The sequence below is a fragment of the Mesoplodon bidens genome, assembly GCF_964165515.1.
Source record: "Mesoplodon bidens genome assembly, chromosome: 3".
Lineage (NCBI taxonomy): Eukaryota > Metazoa > Chordata > Mammalia > Artiodactyla > Ziphiidae > Mesoplodon > Mesoplodon bidens.
In genome coordinates, this window is record NC_138178.1 from 123,710,541 (window position 1) to 123,724,394 (window position 13,854).

Sequence of the window (13,854 nt, forward strand, 5' to 3'; positions counted from 1 at the left end):
TAAATATATAAGTTGTAAATTCTTTGTATGAAGTTAGTTTTCAGTTTTAAAAGACTGTGTTATGATATCCTAAAATTCTATATAAATATGTACTTTTTAATGTGGGTTTTTTTGTTTCTTTAGGATTTACAGGGTCATCATCAAATTTCCACCAAATTTCCAGTTTCGACTTTATGTCTACAAATACCTTATCAGAAGACTCAGTAGTAGTTGTTGGAAAAGGTATTTCAAAGTTTTTTAGCTTTTAATTGAATATGTTCTTCACATATAAGCAAAGCATATCAATAAAGAATAGAGAAGAGTGTGATTCAGGTGTTGAGTAGAACTTTCTTTTTAAAAATTGTTAAATTGAAAGAATTAAAAGTGAAAACGTAACATGACATTTGTATCCTCTAATGAAATGATAAATTCATGTCAGTAATTTTCAGAGATGTGTTATGTGACAGGTGGAGTTTAGGTACTTCTAAGACACTTTTAGGATAGCTTAGACCATTTTACCTCAGTTTAAATTCAAATAGTAGTCCTTATTGATTGACTTTGTCATCAATATAAATTAATATAATTGTATAGTCTCCCATGCAAAGACTAGACAAATCTTAATATCTCTTATATATTTTAGGGGAGTTAGGAAACCTTTGAACAACATATTTGCAAATATCCTTTAAAAATAGTGTTTTTCCCCCCAACTTTATTGAGGTATAATTGACAAATAAAATTGTAAGATATTTAAAGTGTACAGTGTGATGATTTGATATCCATATACATTGTGAAAGGATTTCCCCATCAAGTTCATTAACACAATGCAACTAGATTGCTTTTTAATTTTTTAATTAAATTTAATTTTTAAATTAAATTAAAATTAATTTAAGTTAAAATTTAATTTAAATTTTAATTTAATTTTAGTTTAATTTTAATTTCATTTCTAGTTGAAAAACTAGAATATGATGATAGACATTGAGGGTGTACATCTTATTTTTGGTAAATAGAATGAAATGCTCAGAAAGCTTTCCTAACTTCTTTGCTTGATAGAGTCTTGTTAAGTTAATTTAAGACCCTCCTCAGGGCTTCCCTGGTGGCACAGTGGTTAAGAATCCACCTGCCAACGCAGGGGACACGGATTCAAGCCCTGGTCCGGGAAGATCCCGCATGCTGCAGAGCAACTAAACCCATGCACCACAACTACTGAGCTTGTGCTCTAGAGCCCATGAGCCACAACTACTGGGCCCGTGTGCCACAACTACTGAAGCCCGCACGCCTAGAGCCCGTTCTCCGCAGCAAGAGAAGCCACCGCAATGAGAAGCCCACACACCGCAATGAAGATTAGCCCCCGCTTGGGCTTCCCTGGTGGCGCAGTAGTTGAGAATCTGCCTGCTAATGCAGGGGACATGGGTTCGAGCCCTGGTCTGGGAGGATCCTACATGCCGCGGAGCAACTAGGCCCGTGAGCCACAACTACTGAGCCTCTGTGTCTGGAGCCTGTGCTGCGCAACAGGAGAGGCCGCGATAGTGAGAGGCCCACGCGCCATGATGAAGAGTGGCCCCTGCTTGCCACAACTAGAGAAAGGCCTCGCACAGAAACAAAGACCCAACGCACGCAGCAAAAATAAATAAAATAAATTAATAAATTCCTACCCCCAACATCTTCTTTAAAAAAATAAATAAATAAAGAGTAGCCCCTGCTCGCCGCAACTAGAGAAAGCCCACACGCAGCAACAAAGACCCAACGCAGCCAAAAATAAATACATTAAATAAATAAATTTTTAAAGGAAATATATGATAAAAAATAAAAGTCCCTCCTCAGATTGGCTCCAGCCTACCCTTGTAAACTTATTTTCTGTTTTTCCTCTATTTGCCTTGTGCCCAACAAAACTTATTCACTCCACATACATGCTTTCTACTTGTTCAGCTCTGCTTATGAGCATCCCATCTCATAGGACGTCCTCCCCTCCTTCCTCACTTGTCTATCCAAATTCTTTGTGTCTTCTAATCCCAGCTCAAATCCTTGCTCTTTGAAACCATCTTAAGCCCCCAGCTCACCCAACCTTTCTTCCTTGTGAGCTCAGAACTTACAATACGGTGTTCTCATTTGATATTATCATGAAATGTCTTGTGGTACCTCTTATATTATCATCCTGTTAGAGTGTTTTTATATTTTGTGATTATTTAACATGTTTTTCTTATTAACTATATCGTATACTTCTTGAAGAAAAGAGCCTTGTTTTAAAACTTTGCTGTCCAGAGTAACATCACATAAATACTTAATGACAGTTTGATGGTTGCTTTCAGGGGTATTTGGAAGTCCAGTCCCAGCACCAGCAACCTGCAGCCAATCAGTGATATTTTCTGTGGAAAATGGGGATACGTTTTCAGTTAAAAGTACTGAACCACCATCAGGGATTTATGGAAGAGCAGTCCAGCAGAGTATTCCATCATGTGTTGATGTTGATAATGAAAAAGATGTAAGGTTATTTACTAATTATTAGGATAAATTCAATGATGCATCATTGTTTTGTGTATATCAGATTTGGGGTAGTGAAAGTGTTTTGATTAAAATTTTTTAAATCTCAGTGTAATTGAAATTCCTGAACTTTAATCATTTAAATGATAGATTATTCTGCTTTCCCACCAAATATGTTGTCATTCTGGCGTAAAGTATCTAGTGTACTTGATACTCTACATGTACTTTATATACATATATGTATGTGTATGTATATATTCAACAGTTTCCTAGGATATCCTCAGGGAGTAACAAACTAGTATCTTCAGGCACAAATTTAGTTGGAGATTCGCACTAGGTAATTCTATTCAGTTTTAGAATTACTGAAATAAGGACTAAGAAATGTATAGTTTATTTTGTATAGCTTACAGTTGTCTAAGATGAAGATAGTTATTTTAAATGTCAAACTCCCTGAATGATTTCAGGTATTTCAACTTTTTCCTGCAGATTAAAGTTTCTATTTCAAAATCTACTTATGACAACATGAGACAAAAGAGAAAAGAGGAAAAAGAACTTTTTGACATTAAAGATTGTGAAAAGAATCCTTGGGAACGAATGAAACATACAGGAACTGAGAAAATGGCATCTGAAAGTAAGTGGAATTTAACATTTGCTGTGGTTTTATTTAACTCGTAATATTCTAAAACTAATGTACTCTAGTTTAACTGAGGTTGATGTATGGCTAATAGTGGAATATGTTGAACTACAACACTGAAATTTGAAAGACCCAGTAACTTCTAACTATTGTAATAAATATTGTTTCTTTTAAAAAGGAAGCTGATTGATTGTTTTTCTCCCTTCTAGACTTAAATATTTTGGGGGATGAGGTGGGAATATCAAAAAAATGAAAGTTCTCCTTTAGAAAACATTGCCTTCAGCCCTCCATTGAAAAAAAGAGGCCAGTTTAAAAAGGTCACCATCTTTAGTGTTTTCAGATTCAGGTAAGATATGTTTAAATATAGGGAGTAATGTCACAAATGCTTATTTAAGTTGAAGAGACCACATGTGGTTCAATGCATTTTGTGATGGAAAGAACACTAAACCAGTAGGAGTCAGTAGACAGACCTGGCTTCTTTAGTATTAGTTCTGCCTTTTAATTAGCTTTGTGACCTGAAAACAGGCCTCTATTTTCTGGCCATGTAAAATATCTAAACTATCTGAAAGGTCCAGATTATCTCAAAGATCTCGTCTTTGTTTTCTGAAAATATTCTTGTTTCACTGAGGGTAGTATTCCATTTTATAGCTAAGGTAACTGAGATTGTGAAGCTGGTTTATTAGATCATGATAAAAAAAATCATTGCATTTATCATTTATTCAGCTAGTCATTGTGTACTTAATAGGTTCTATACCTGGTCAAGATTAAGCTCCATGTTTCCTGTGCTATTTTAAAAAATATTGAATAGGTCTTAGGTATAGTAGCAGCTAGGAAAATCAGAAATTGAAATGAAAAATTGTGTGAACTATAATAAACATTAAAAATTACTGCTTATTATTTTTGTTATCATTTTTTTTCTAAGGAATAAACTGTATGAACTATAACAAACATTCTTAAATTGATGTTGGATCTGAAGTCTAGGTGTGAACAAAAAACCCAAGAAGTATAGAAAATGTAAATTTATAAATGTGATCTTAGACAACATACTTAACCTCTCCCAAAGATAAAAGAGAATTGAACTAGATGAATGTTTGCAATACTTCCTAGCTTGTATTTCTTTTAATAATGCAGGAAGTGTAGAAAACGTTTTAAAAATTCTGTATCCTCAAAGTTAGTAATTATTGAGAGTATGCCTGATGAGAGGTGTTGGCCTGTAAAATTACTGGTTAAACACGGCCCTGAGTACCAGTTAAATCTAGGCATTTGTGACATTTAAGCCTATTTTCAGCATTCTTAAATAGTTTCACTAATTATTACTGTCATAGAATCTAGGGGGAGAAAAACCCACAAAACTTCTTACCTAAGTCAATAGTTAACAGTAGGAATAGAAGTACAAATAGTAGCAAATAATACAAAGAGTAGCAAATCATAAATTGTTTCATATTCATTCGTGCTAGAGACATCAACTAATTTTGTGATTTTTCTTGCCTATAATATAGGCTTTGCAGATTTTATTTCTAAGCAGTATAAGGAGAGTTCTTCCTTGAAATCATGCTTATGTTTTGAACAGAAGAATATGCTTACAGGATAACTACAAAAAGTGAGAGTAACCTTTTAGAGACTTGACACAACACTTTTGTTGTATTTTATAAAAGTATCAGGCTTCAGGAGGGGATGTTTAAACAAAAAAACCTTAGTTTGGTCAGCACTGCTTTAGATTGCTACTCTGTACACCTCCTTTTCCAGAGTAGTATTTGTTCTGTTTTTTTTTTCACTTTTTTCAGGTAAAAACAGTAGAAATAGTGGTATAACCCCAAGGTTGATAACTTGGTGTTTATCTGCATCTCTTCCTAATGAATTATTCTCTCATGAGAATGGAGGTGGAGTAGATATAGAGAGGGAATCCTTAAAACTTTAGCAACAGTTTCTTCACCTCTAATGTAGGAATAATAGTAACCATCACATAGGGTTGTTGAATGAATCAAATGGGATAATGTAAGTGAAGCACTTAGCACAGTGCAGGCAAGATGTCAATAAATGACGGTTAGTAGTGCTATTTTGTATTTGCTATTCTTTCTGGATTGTAAAATTCCAAAGTTGAGTTTTTGGGTTTTTTTTTTTAAATACATGTCAGTCTTAAATATGAAACCTAATGAGGGTGCATCTGAATCATCAAAAAAAATTAATGATGTCTATTTATCATATTCATTAATTGTCATATAATTTTCTTCATATGTGATTTACTCTAACAAAAACTGGTACAAATTTATCACTACAGTAATCCAGAATACCATATTCATCTTTTTGCATGTCTCTTCTCATCAGGTATGTGATAAAGTTTGGAAAGCAGGGATTCTGTCTTAGACCTCTTTGTATAAAATCTAGGGTGATAGCAGACCTAGATGAAAATCCTGCCTTTGCCACTCATTAGCATTGGGACCTTGAATACATTTCTTAGCCTCTGTAAAACTCAGTTATTTTCTCGGTTGCTAATTAGACATAATGAGAATATCCATCACCTTCGTTGAGAGAAATAAATGTAGTAAAGTTTGTAAAGCCTTTATCACAACATCTAACACAAAGTATTTAATAAATGTTAACTAATATCGTTAATATCTTGTTGCCTTTGGCTTTTAATTGCATCTGAATATGTAATTAATATACAGCATCAAGTGTAATTTCTTATATTTGTGTATCTCGTGTTTCATGTAACATTTTCTTAAGAACAGCATGGTTGATAAATACTTTTATTATAGTTGTTTTCTAGTGCTTAATATTACCTTTTTAAAAATATCTCTTAACGGGGCTTCCCTGGTGGCGCAGTGGTTGAGAGTCCGCCTGCTGATGCAGGGGACACGGGTTTGTGCCCCGGTCCGGGAAGATCCCACATGCCGCAGAGCAGCTGGGCCCATGAGCCATGGCCGCTGGGTCTGCGCATCCGGAGCCTGTGCTCTGCAACGGGAGAGGCCACAACAGTGAGAGGCCCGCGTACGGCAAAAAAAAAAAAAAAAAATATATATATATATATATATATATCTCTTAACATGAAAAAATAACTAATCTTTGCCCATTTACAAAAATCATTACACATTCTATTTTATCTTTTTGGTCTATTCCGTTCTAACACCTTCACTGCATGTGTCTTACATTATGCAGTGCCCTCAAGGTATTACCCTGAGCGCTCAGATGATTTGTTTCCCCAACATCTAGGGCAATGCCTTACATCTGGAAAATGGAAAGTAAATGTTTGATTATGGAAGATACATCGACCACATTACTACACATGGTCTTAGGATTTTTAGTATACCATTAATTCAATAATAATAGCAAAAATTGGTAATTTATATACAGTTGTCACAAAGCTTCATTTCTGTTATCGGTTGTACAGTAAAACAGGTATATATCCACATGTTTTTACAAAATGGGATCATATGCTTCTTACTGACTTTTAGCTCTTAAAGCTAGACTTTGTTATATGACTCATGACTGAAAAACCACTTATATACTTACAGTAAATGTAATTTAATAATTTTATATATAAAAGTATAGTTTTAAATAGCTTTGGTATCCAGGTATTACAATTTTGTTGGAGACTAAACTAATAGTTACTAGTTTCTATAAGAAATATTCATAGAGTCTATGGTCAGAATATTATTTGTGCCCCTTTGTATCAGAGTTATTCGATGCTTTATTTAGTATGTTTCTTTGTTTTAGATGAAGCATCTCCTGGAGCCATTCCACAGTATAAAGAAAGGATGCCTTCTGTCACTCATAGTCCAGAAATAATGGATTCATCAGAACTACGGCCATTTTCCAAACCAGAATTAGCACTGACAGAAGCTCTGAGGCTCTTAGCTGATGACGATTGGTGAGTTCACCATCCTTAACTTAAAACTAAGCTGAGTTCCAAAAGTTTTCTGAAAATTTATTTTTAGAAACCTTGAAACATTTCCTATTAAAATAGTCTTAGGAATGATTATTTTAGTTCTTAGGCAGTCTGAGTTTTTTCCAACTTATTAATGTAGCTGAACTCTGGTCCTAATAGCACTGTATTACCAGTTATATTATAACTTACATACCATAAGGACATAGTTAGCTTTATTATGGATTATGCAAACCTTTTGGTATTAAGTATAAATCTCATCATTTCTCCAAGTGTTTCTTTGTGAAATATATCCTATAAAAATCCTGAAAATACTTTTCTGTTCATACCACAGCTACAGCAGCCACCCAGCCAACCCAGCCAATAACTCAAGGGGAAAAAAAAGACAGTGGCATTCCACTTGCTTCAGCTGGAACATCTCTTGGCTCCCCTTGTCCCATTTCCTCCCCTATTCCTTCAGTCTCTCTTTGCATCTGCCTCCTATACCTCATCATCAGTTTTGCTTCTTTTCTAGATTCATATTCATCAACATAAAAATGTGCCATAATATTTCCTATTTTTAAAACTTCTTCCTAAACTGCACATCTTCTTCACATTTTCACATTTCTTTTCTCCCCCCTTTTTAGCAAAAGTCCTCAAAAAGCCTAATTCATTGTGTCTGCTTTTTCACCTCATGTTCTTTTCTCAACCTTCTTTAGTTGGCTTTCAACTCTCCCCACCGTGACTGCCACTTCACTAAAACTGCAAAAGTGGCCATTTGCTAAACACTGGTCACTTATTAGTCCTCATGATACTTAGCCTCTCAGCATCATTTGACACAGTTGAAACTCCCTTCTTCATATACTTTTTTTCATTTCACCCTGGAAAAATTTGAGACTCTTTGTTCTTTTCCTTCTTCAGTACTTAATGTTTGATTTCAAAATTTAGGAGTGCTCCAGAATTTAATCCACTGGTGTTCTCTATCTACATTCATTCCATAGATCCAGGCTGGCAATCTTTCCTTATAAAGAGCCAAATAGTAAAATATTTTAGGCTTTTCGGGCCACTTGTCTCTGTTGCAGCTGCTCAACTTTGCTGTTATAGTGCAAAATCAGCCTTAGACAGTATGAAAACGAATGGGCATGGTTGTGTTTCAGTGAACTTTACTTATAAAAATTTTACTTATAGAAGTAAACTCTGATGGGGCTAGATTTGGTCTGTGAGCCATAGTTTGCCAACCCCTTTCTTAAATGATCTCATTCAGTTTGATAGCTTTAAATTCTATCTGTACTCTGATTTCTCATAAATGCATATCTGAATCCCTGGTATCTTCTTGAGCTCTGGACTTGTAATCGAACTGCTTCCTTGATTTCCACTTGGATGCCAATAGACATCTTAAATTTAACATGGCCAAAATAGAACTCTTGAAATTCCACTTCCTGCCAAGATGGATTAACAGGCATTAGATTTGCCTTCACATCAGAAAGAACTAAAGAAATAATGCAAAATATATGAAACAATGGTTTGCAGAATATTGTTAACCAGGCAGTGAAAGACAGTGATCCCTGAGAAACAAACAAGGTGAGCCCTTGCTAACTTCCTGCACAGCTTAGGGAGGGGAAAACCATGTAGATACCAGCAGAGATAGAGATGGAGCTGGGAGTTTGGGGAGACCCAAAGCTCTAGCTAGAGCTTGCAGGGCAGAATGCCAGAGGAGGATACAGTTCCTTAAAGAACTCTAAGAACCTTCAGAGGATTATTCTCAAATGTTTAGCTGAGTATTTGGTCAAGGCATGCTTGTGAAGCCAGAACAAGGACCACTCATAGAAGTTACAAACGTTCCCTGGGATGTATACAAGGCCAAGAATACTTTCTCTCCCCACCAGCAGAGTGGAAAACCTTATAATTCAAATGGCATTGGGTAGAATACTCAAAAGAGTTTTGCTTCATCTATGGAATGAATAAGCCCTAGGCTAAAGACTAGTTTTGATTCTCCAAACAAAGCATAAAAGCAAGGCCTGAAAGGATCAGACTTTCCAAGTAACTTAACTATATCTCATAATGAAGCCCAAAAATATTTATAGGAATACAAAATATCTAAGATAAAAATTCACAAGGCCTGGCATCCAATAAAAAATTACCAGGCATTCAAAGAATCAGGAAAATACAACCCATAATGAAAAGGAAAAAAAGCAAACAGTTGAAACTAATCCAAAAATGATATAGATGATAGAATTAGTAGACGAAGACATTATAACTATAGTTATAATTCTAATCCATGTGTTAAGCTAGAGGAAAGACATGAACAGAGGATCAGTGAGCTGTAGGACAACTTGCAAAATCCCTTTTGTTATATAATGTAACATAATTGAGAGAAGTGATATCCCATCATATTCACCCTCAAGGGGAGAGTATTATTCAGGGCATGTACACCTGGGACAGGAATCAAGGTGCCATCTTAGAACTCTATCACATCACGAATAAAGAGGGCCATTTTATATTGATAAGGGAGTTAATTGATCAAGAAGACATGGCAATCCTGAACTATATTCTATTATATAATATAATATTATATATATTATATTACCATATAATGGAGCTTCAAAATACATTAAGCAAAAACTGGTAGAACTTCAAAGAGAAATAAACAAATCCACAGTTATAGTTGGAACTCAAACAATCCTCTCATTAATTGACAAAACTAGTAGAAAGAAAATTAGTAAGGATATAGAAGACTTTCAACTTGACCAGATTGACGTTTATAGAACACTCCACCTAAAACAACAGAATTCACATTCTTTTCAAGTCTGCATTTACCAGGAAAGACCATATTCTGGAACATAAAACAAGTAATTTAAAAGGTTTCAAATTATACAAATTTTGTTCTCTGACCACAGTGGAATTAAATTAGAAGTTAGAAACACATACCTGTAAAATCTCTAAATATTTGGAAACTAAGTAACATACTTATAAATCACCCATGGCTGTAAGAAGAAATCATAAGGGAAATTAGAAAGTATTTTGAATTTAATGAAATTAAGAATGAAACATTATATCAGTGACCTCAGCTTTCATCTTAAACTGAAACAGAAGAGAAAATGAAGCCCAAAATAAGCAAAAAAAAAAAAAAAAAGAAAATAATAACATAATGGAAAGCAATGAAATAGAAAACAAACAATAGAGGATATAAATGAAATCAAAAGCGGGCTCTTGGAGAAGATAAATAAAATTGATAAACCTCTAGTCAGACTGATGAAGAAAAAAGAGAAGAAACAGATTACTACATCAGGAATGAGAGAAGGAATGTCACTACTGATCATACAGCTATTAAATAATAAAGGAATACGATAAACAGCTTTATGCCCATAAATTCGACAACTTAGTGAAATGCACAGATTCCTTGAAAGACAGAATCTACCAAAACTCACTCAAAAAGAAGTAGATAATCTATACAACCCAATATCTATTGAGGAAATTGAATTTGAGTTTCTTTCCCACAAAGAAAACTCCATGCTTGGATGGTTTCACTAGTGAATCATACCAAACATTTAGGAAAGAAATCAATTCTATACAAACTTCTAGAACAGTGAAGAGGCTGGTATACTTCCCATCTCATTCTTTGAAACCAGTACACCCTGATGTCAAAACCATACAGATGCATATTTCACATGAACTTGAAAAGAATCTGCATTCTGAAGTTGTTTGTAGTGTTCTATAAAGGTTAAGAAGATCAGGTTGGTTGGTAGTGGTTGACAGTGTTAAGTTTTCTGTATCCTTGCTGATTTCCTGTTTATTTGTTCCATCAGTTACTGGGCTTTTGCAATCTCCAACTATAGTTTAAGATTTGTATACTCCTCCTTAAATTAAGTTGATTTTTTGTCGGTTTCTTTTTAGCACTTAAATTTTGTTCAGTGGGTTTCTGGCTTGCACATTTCTGAGCTAAAGTCTTTTATCATTGTTATCTTTGTTCTCCTGTGTGTAATTTGCCCTTTTTTTCTATGGCTGCTTTTAAGAATATTCCCTTCAACACTTTTTAGTAATTTGATAATGATGTTTCATTTTGTGTTTATTTTATGGTTATCCTGTTTAGGATTTGTTCTTGGATCTGAGAATTTATAGCTTTGATCAAAAAATTTCAGCCACTATTTCTTAATTTCTTTTTCTGCTTTCCTCTCTCTTGACTCCACTTTCTGTTATTTAGTTTGTGTACAGAATCTGGTTGTTTGTGCATCTGAACGGTAACTGTAACAGTTTTATGCTTAATCAAAAAATGAAAATCTTGAACCAGACAGCTATTAAATAGGTTTACTCTTGCCACCTTGGAATCTTAGGTCTTTTCTCCCTATTTTCCATAACTTATTCAGGGGATTTAAATGCTGAGAAAAATAACCACCATCAATATTACCAACTAAGGAAACTCAGCTTACATTTTTCAAACATATAAGATGGAAACCATCAAGTTTAAAATGTTATATCCTAATCCCACTTGAATCTACCCTCTTGTTGTTAGTATTCACCTACCCTTCATCTGGGTCATTAGGCAAGATAATGAAAAAGAAATACAAGTTACAGAAACATCTATTGATGGTTTTCTGCACTTGGATTATATACTCACCAACAAAGTAATACATAGTTAACTTAATCTCCTTCCATTTTTGTTTTACTGATTCCCTCACATTTTATTTGCCATTCCTTTCCCTTCTGTTCTCTAAAAAGAATATGACATTCTTACTGGTGGAGAAATGTTCCTTTTTATTTACAATGCATGAACTTAGTTTGACTGTCAATAGTGGTTTTGGCTCTTAAAAGATGTTCTGAATCATGAAAGAGAACTATAGGAGTGAACAAAACTTTCCATATCTTTTTATTTGAGCTTCCTACGTGATAAGGGAAAATACTCAGGGTCGCCTCGTTGACAGTATTCCATACACACAAAAGAAGAAATCTGAGATCCTGTTCCAGTTGAGCCCCATTTAATGCATGATTTTGTTGTTTCTTTCTTTTTCCCACAGGGAGAAGAAAATTGAGGGACTGAACTTTATTAGATGCTTAGCTGCTTTTCATTCTGAAATATTGAACACAAAGTTGCATGAAACAAATTTTGCAGTAGTTCAAGAGGTAATCCTATTTTTCAGCTGAGTTAAGGATTGTTTGAATAACAAAGTATAAATACGCCGCATTTATTTGACCTTAAAAAAGAAAAGTTGTACTAAATGAAATCAGTAGACTTGTATGTAAAGTAACTCATGCCTTACTTTGCCACATTTGAAAAAATTTCTAAAATGTTGATATTTTTAGGAAATAATATAATACATATTTAAAGCACATTACTTTGATAGTAAATTTGGTTTCAAAGTCATTATTACTGATTTTCTTTCAGAATGTCAGCAAAATGTACATTTTGGAAATTTTTTTTAGGTGAAAAATTTACGCTCTGGAGTTTCTCGTGCTGCTGTGGTTTGTTTAAGTGATCTTTTCACTTACCTGAAAAAGAGCATGGATCAAGAACTAGATAATACAGTAAAAGTTTTGTTGCATAAATCAGGAGAATCAAATACATTTATAAGAGAAGATGTTGACAAGGCATTGAGAGCTATGATCACTAATGTAACTCCTGCACGTGCAGTTGTGTCTCTTATCAACGGAGGACAAAGGTAATGTTCAAAATAATCTGGACACGTCCTTAATTAAAAATACAGTTGCTTGTAATCTGGGGTATAGAAAAAAACAAGCAAATTTCAATGTTATTTCAGTCAAAAAACATGTATTAAATAATTCCTACGTGATAAACATCATATTAGTTACTAAGCATACAGAGGATAATAATATTGTTATTCTGACTTTACTTACATTCATACATCTGGAGCTAAATAAATGTCAGTGATTATGAGTTTTGTTTTTAACTTCTTGGGGAGGGATAGCTAATGCAAATAATTTGTCATTTTAGCCTGCAAGGATGATTGCTGAGGCTTAGGAGTAATCATTTGACTTTTAAGGTATATCTTTGAAAAATTGTTTATACATCAACTCTTATTTTAATTGACCACGTTTCCCTGTAGCCATTTACACATTGCGGTAAGAAGATGTGCAGCCCAGCACTTATCAGATGTAGTAAAATTTATGGAACCAGAGCGTATTTTATCTGGAACAAAGGATATGGCTGACCGTATATTACCAGCTGCTGCTAAATTTGCTCAGGACAGCTCACCAGAAACCAGGTGAGTAGCTGCTAATAGTATTTGCTGAATGTCTTACTTTAAGGGCTTAAATGTAGAAACAAAGGCTAAAGAAGAATGAACATTTTTCTAAATGGAAAAGTGGGATCCCCAGGGATTAGTGCTGGGGGATGATCTTATTTAACCAATTTGTAAATGGTCTTGAGGGAGTGCACAGTGAATTCTCCAAATTTACAGATGACACTACATACTCTGGGTAGTGAGATGCCGTGTCACAGGGATGATCTGCATGAAAACGGCACAAGACTGTATGAGTGGGCAGAAAAGTGGCTGAAGAACTTCATTGTGGGCAAATGTAAGGTAATGCCTTTAGGGGTAAATGATATATTTTCCAAGTAGCCAGGTAAAATCAAGGAAAAATACAGGAAGCAAAATGGATAACATGAGATACGTTCACTTAGAAAATTCCATGAATTTCTGATTGCTGTCTGTACTTGAAGAACAGTTTTATGAAGGTTAAGGTCAGAGAAAGATAACAAAATAATTAAGATGTGGATAGTACTATAGCTGTAGTGCTGACAGAAGTTTTGGAAGTAGTCAGAAGCCTAGGTTCAACTCCTAGCTCCAGTCACTGTCTGCCCTAAGCAAGTTACTTAACCTCTGTTAGCCTCTGTTTCCTCATCTATCAAATTTGTAAGGTTGGGCCAGATATTTATAATGTCCCA

General features: G+C 34.5%; 1 protein-coding gene across 1 annotated transcript in view; it reads left to right on the top strand.

Annotated features, from left to right (window-relative positions):
• TOGARAM1 (TOG array regulator of axonemal microtubules 1) overlaps positions 1–13,854 on the top strand; it is a 77,240-nt gene that overhangs the window by 48,251 nt on the left and 15,135 nt on the right. Inside the window, exons 9-15 of the mRNA XM_081229063.1 lie at positions 124–222; positions 2,286–2,458; positions 2,944–3,088; positions 6,806–6,959; positions 11,966–12,071; positions 12,372–12,607; positions 13,013–13,171. Coding sequence (XP_081085189.1) covers positions 124–222; positions 2,286–2,458; positions 2,944–3,088; positions 6,806–6,959; positions 11,966–12,071; positions 12,372–12,607; positions 13,013–13,171 — 1,072 coding nt within the window. The remainder of the gene's footprint in view (positions 1–123; positions 223–2,285; positions 2,459–2,943; positions 3,089–6,805; positions 6,960–11,965; positions 12,072–12,371; positions 12,608–13,012; positions 13,172–13,854) is intronic.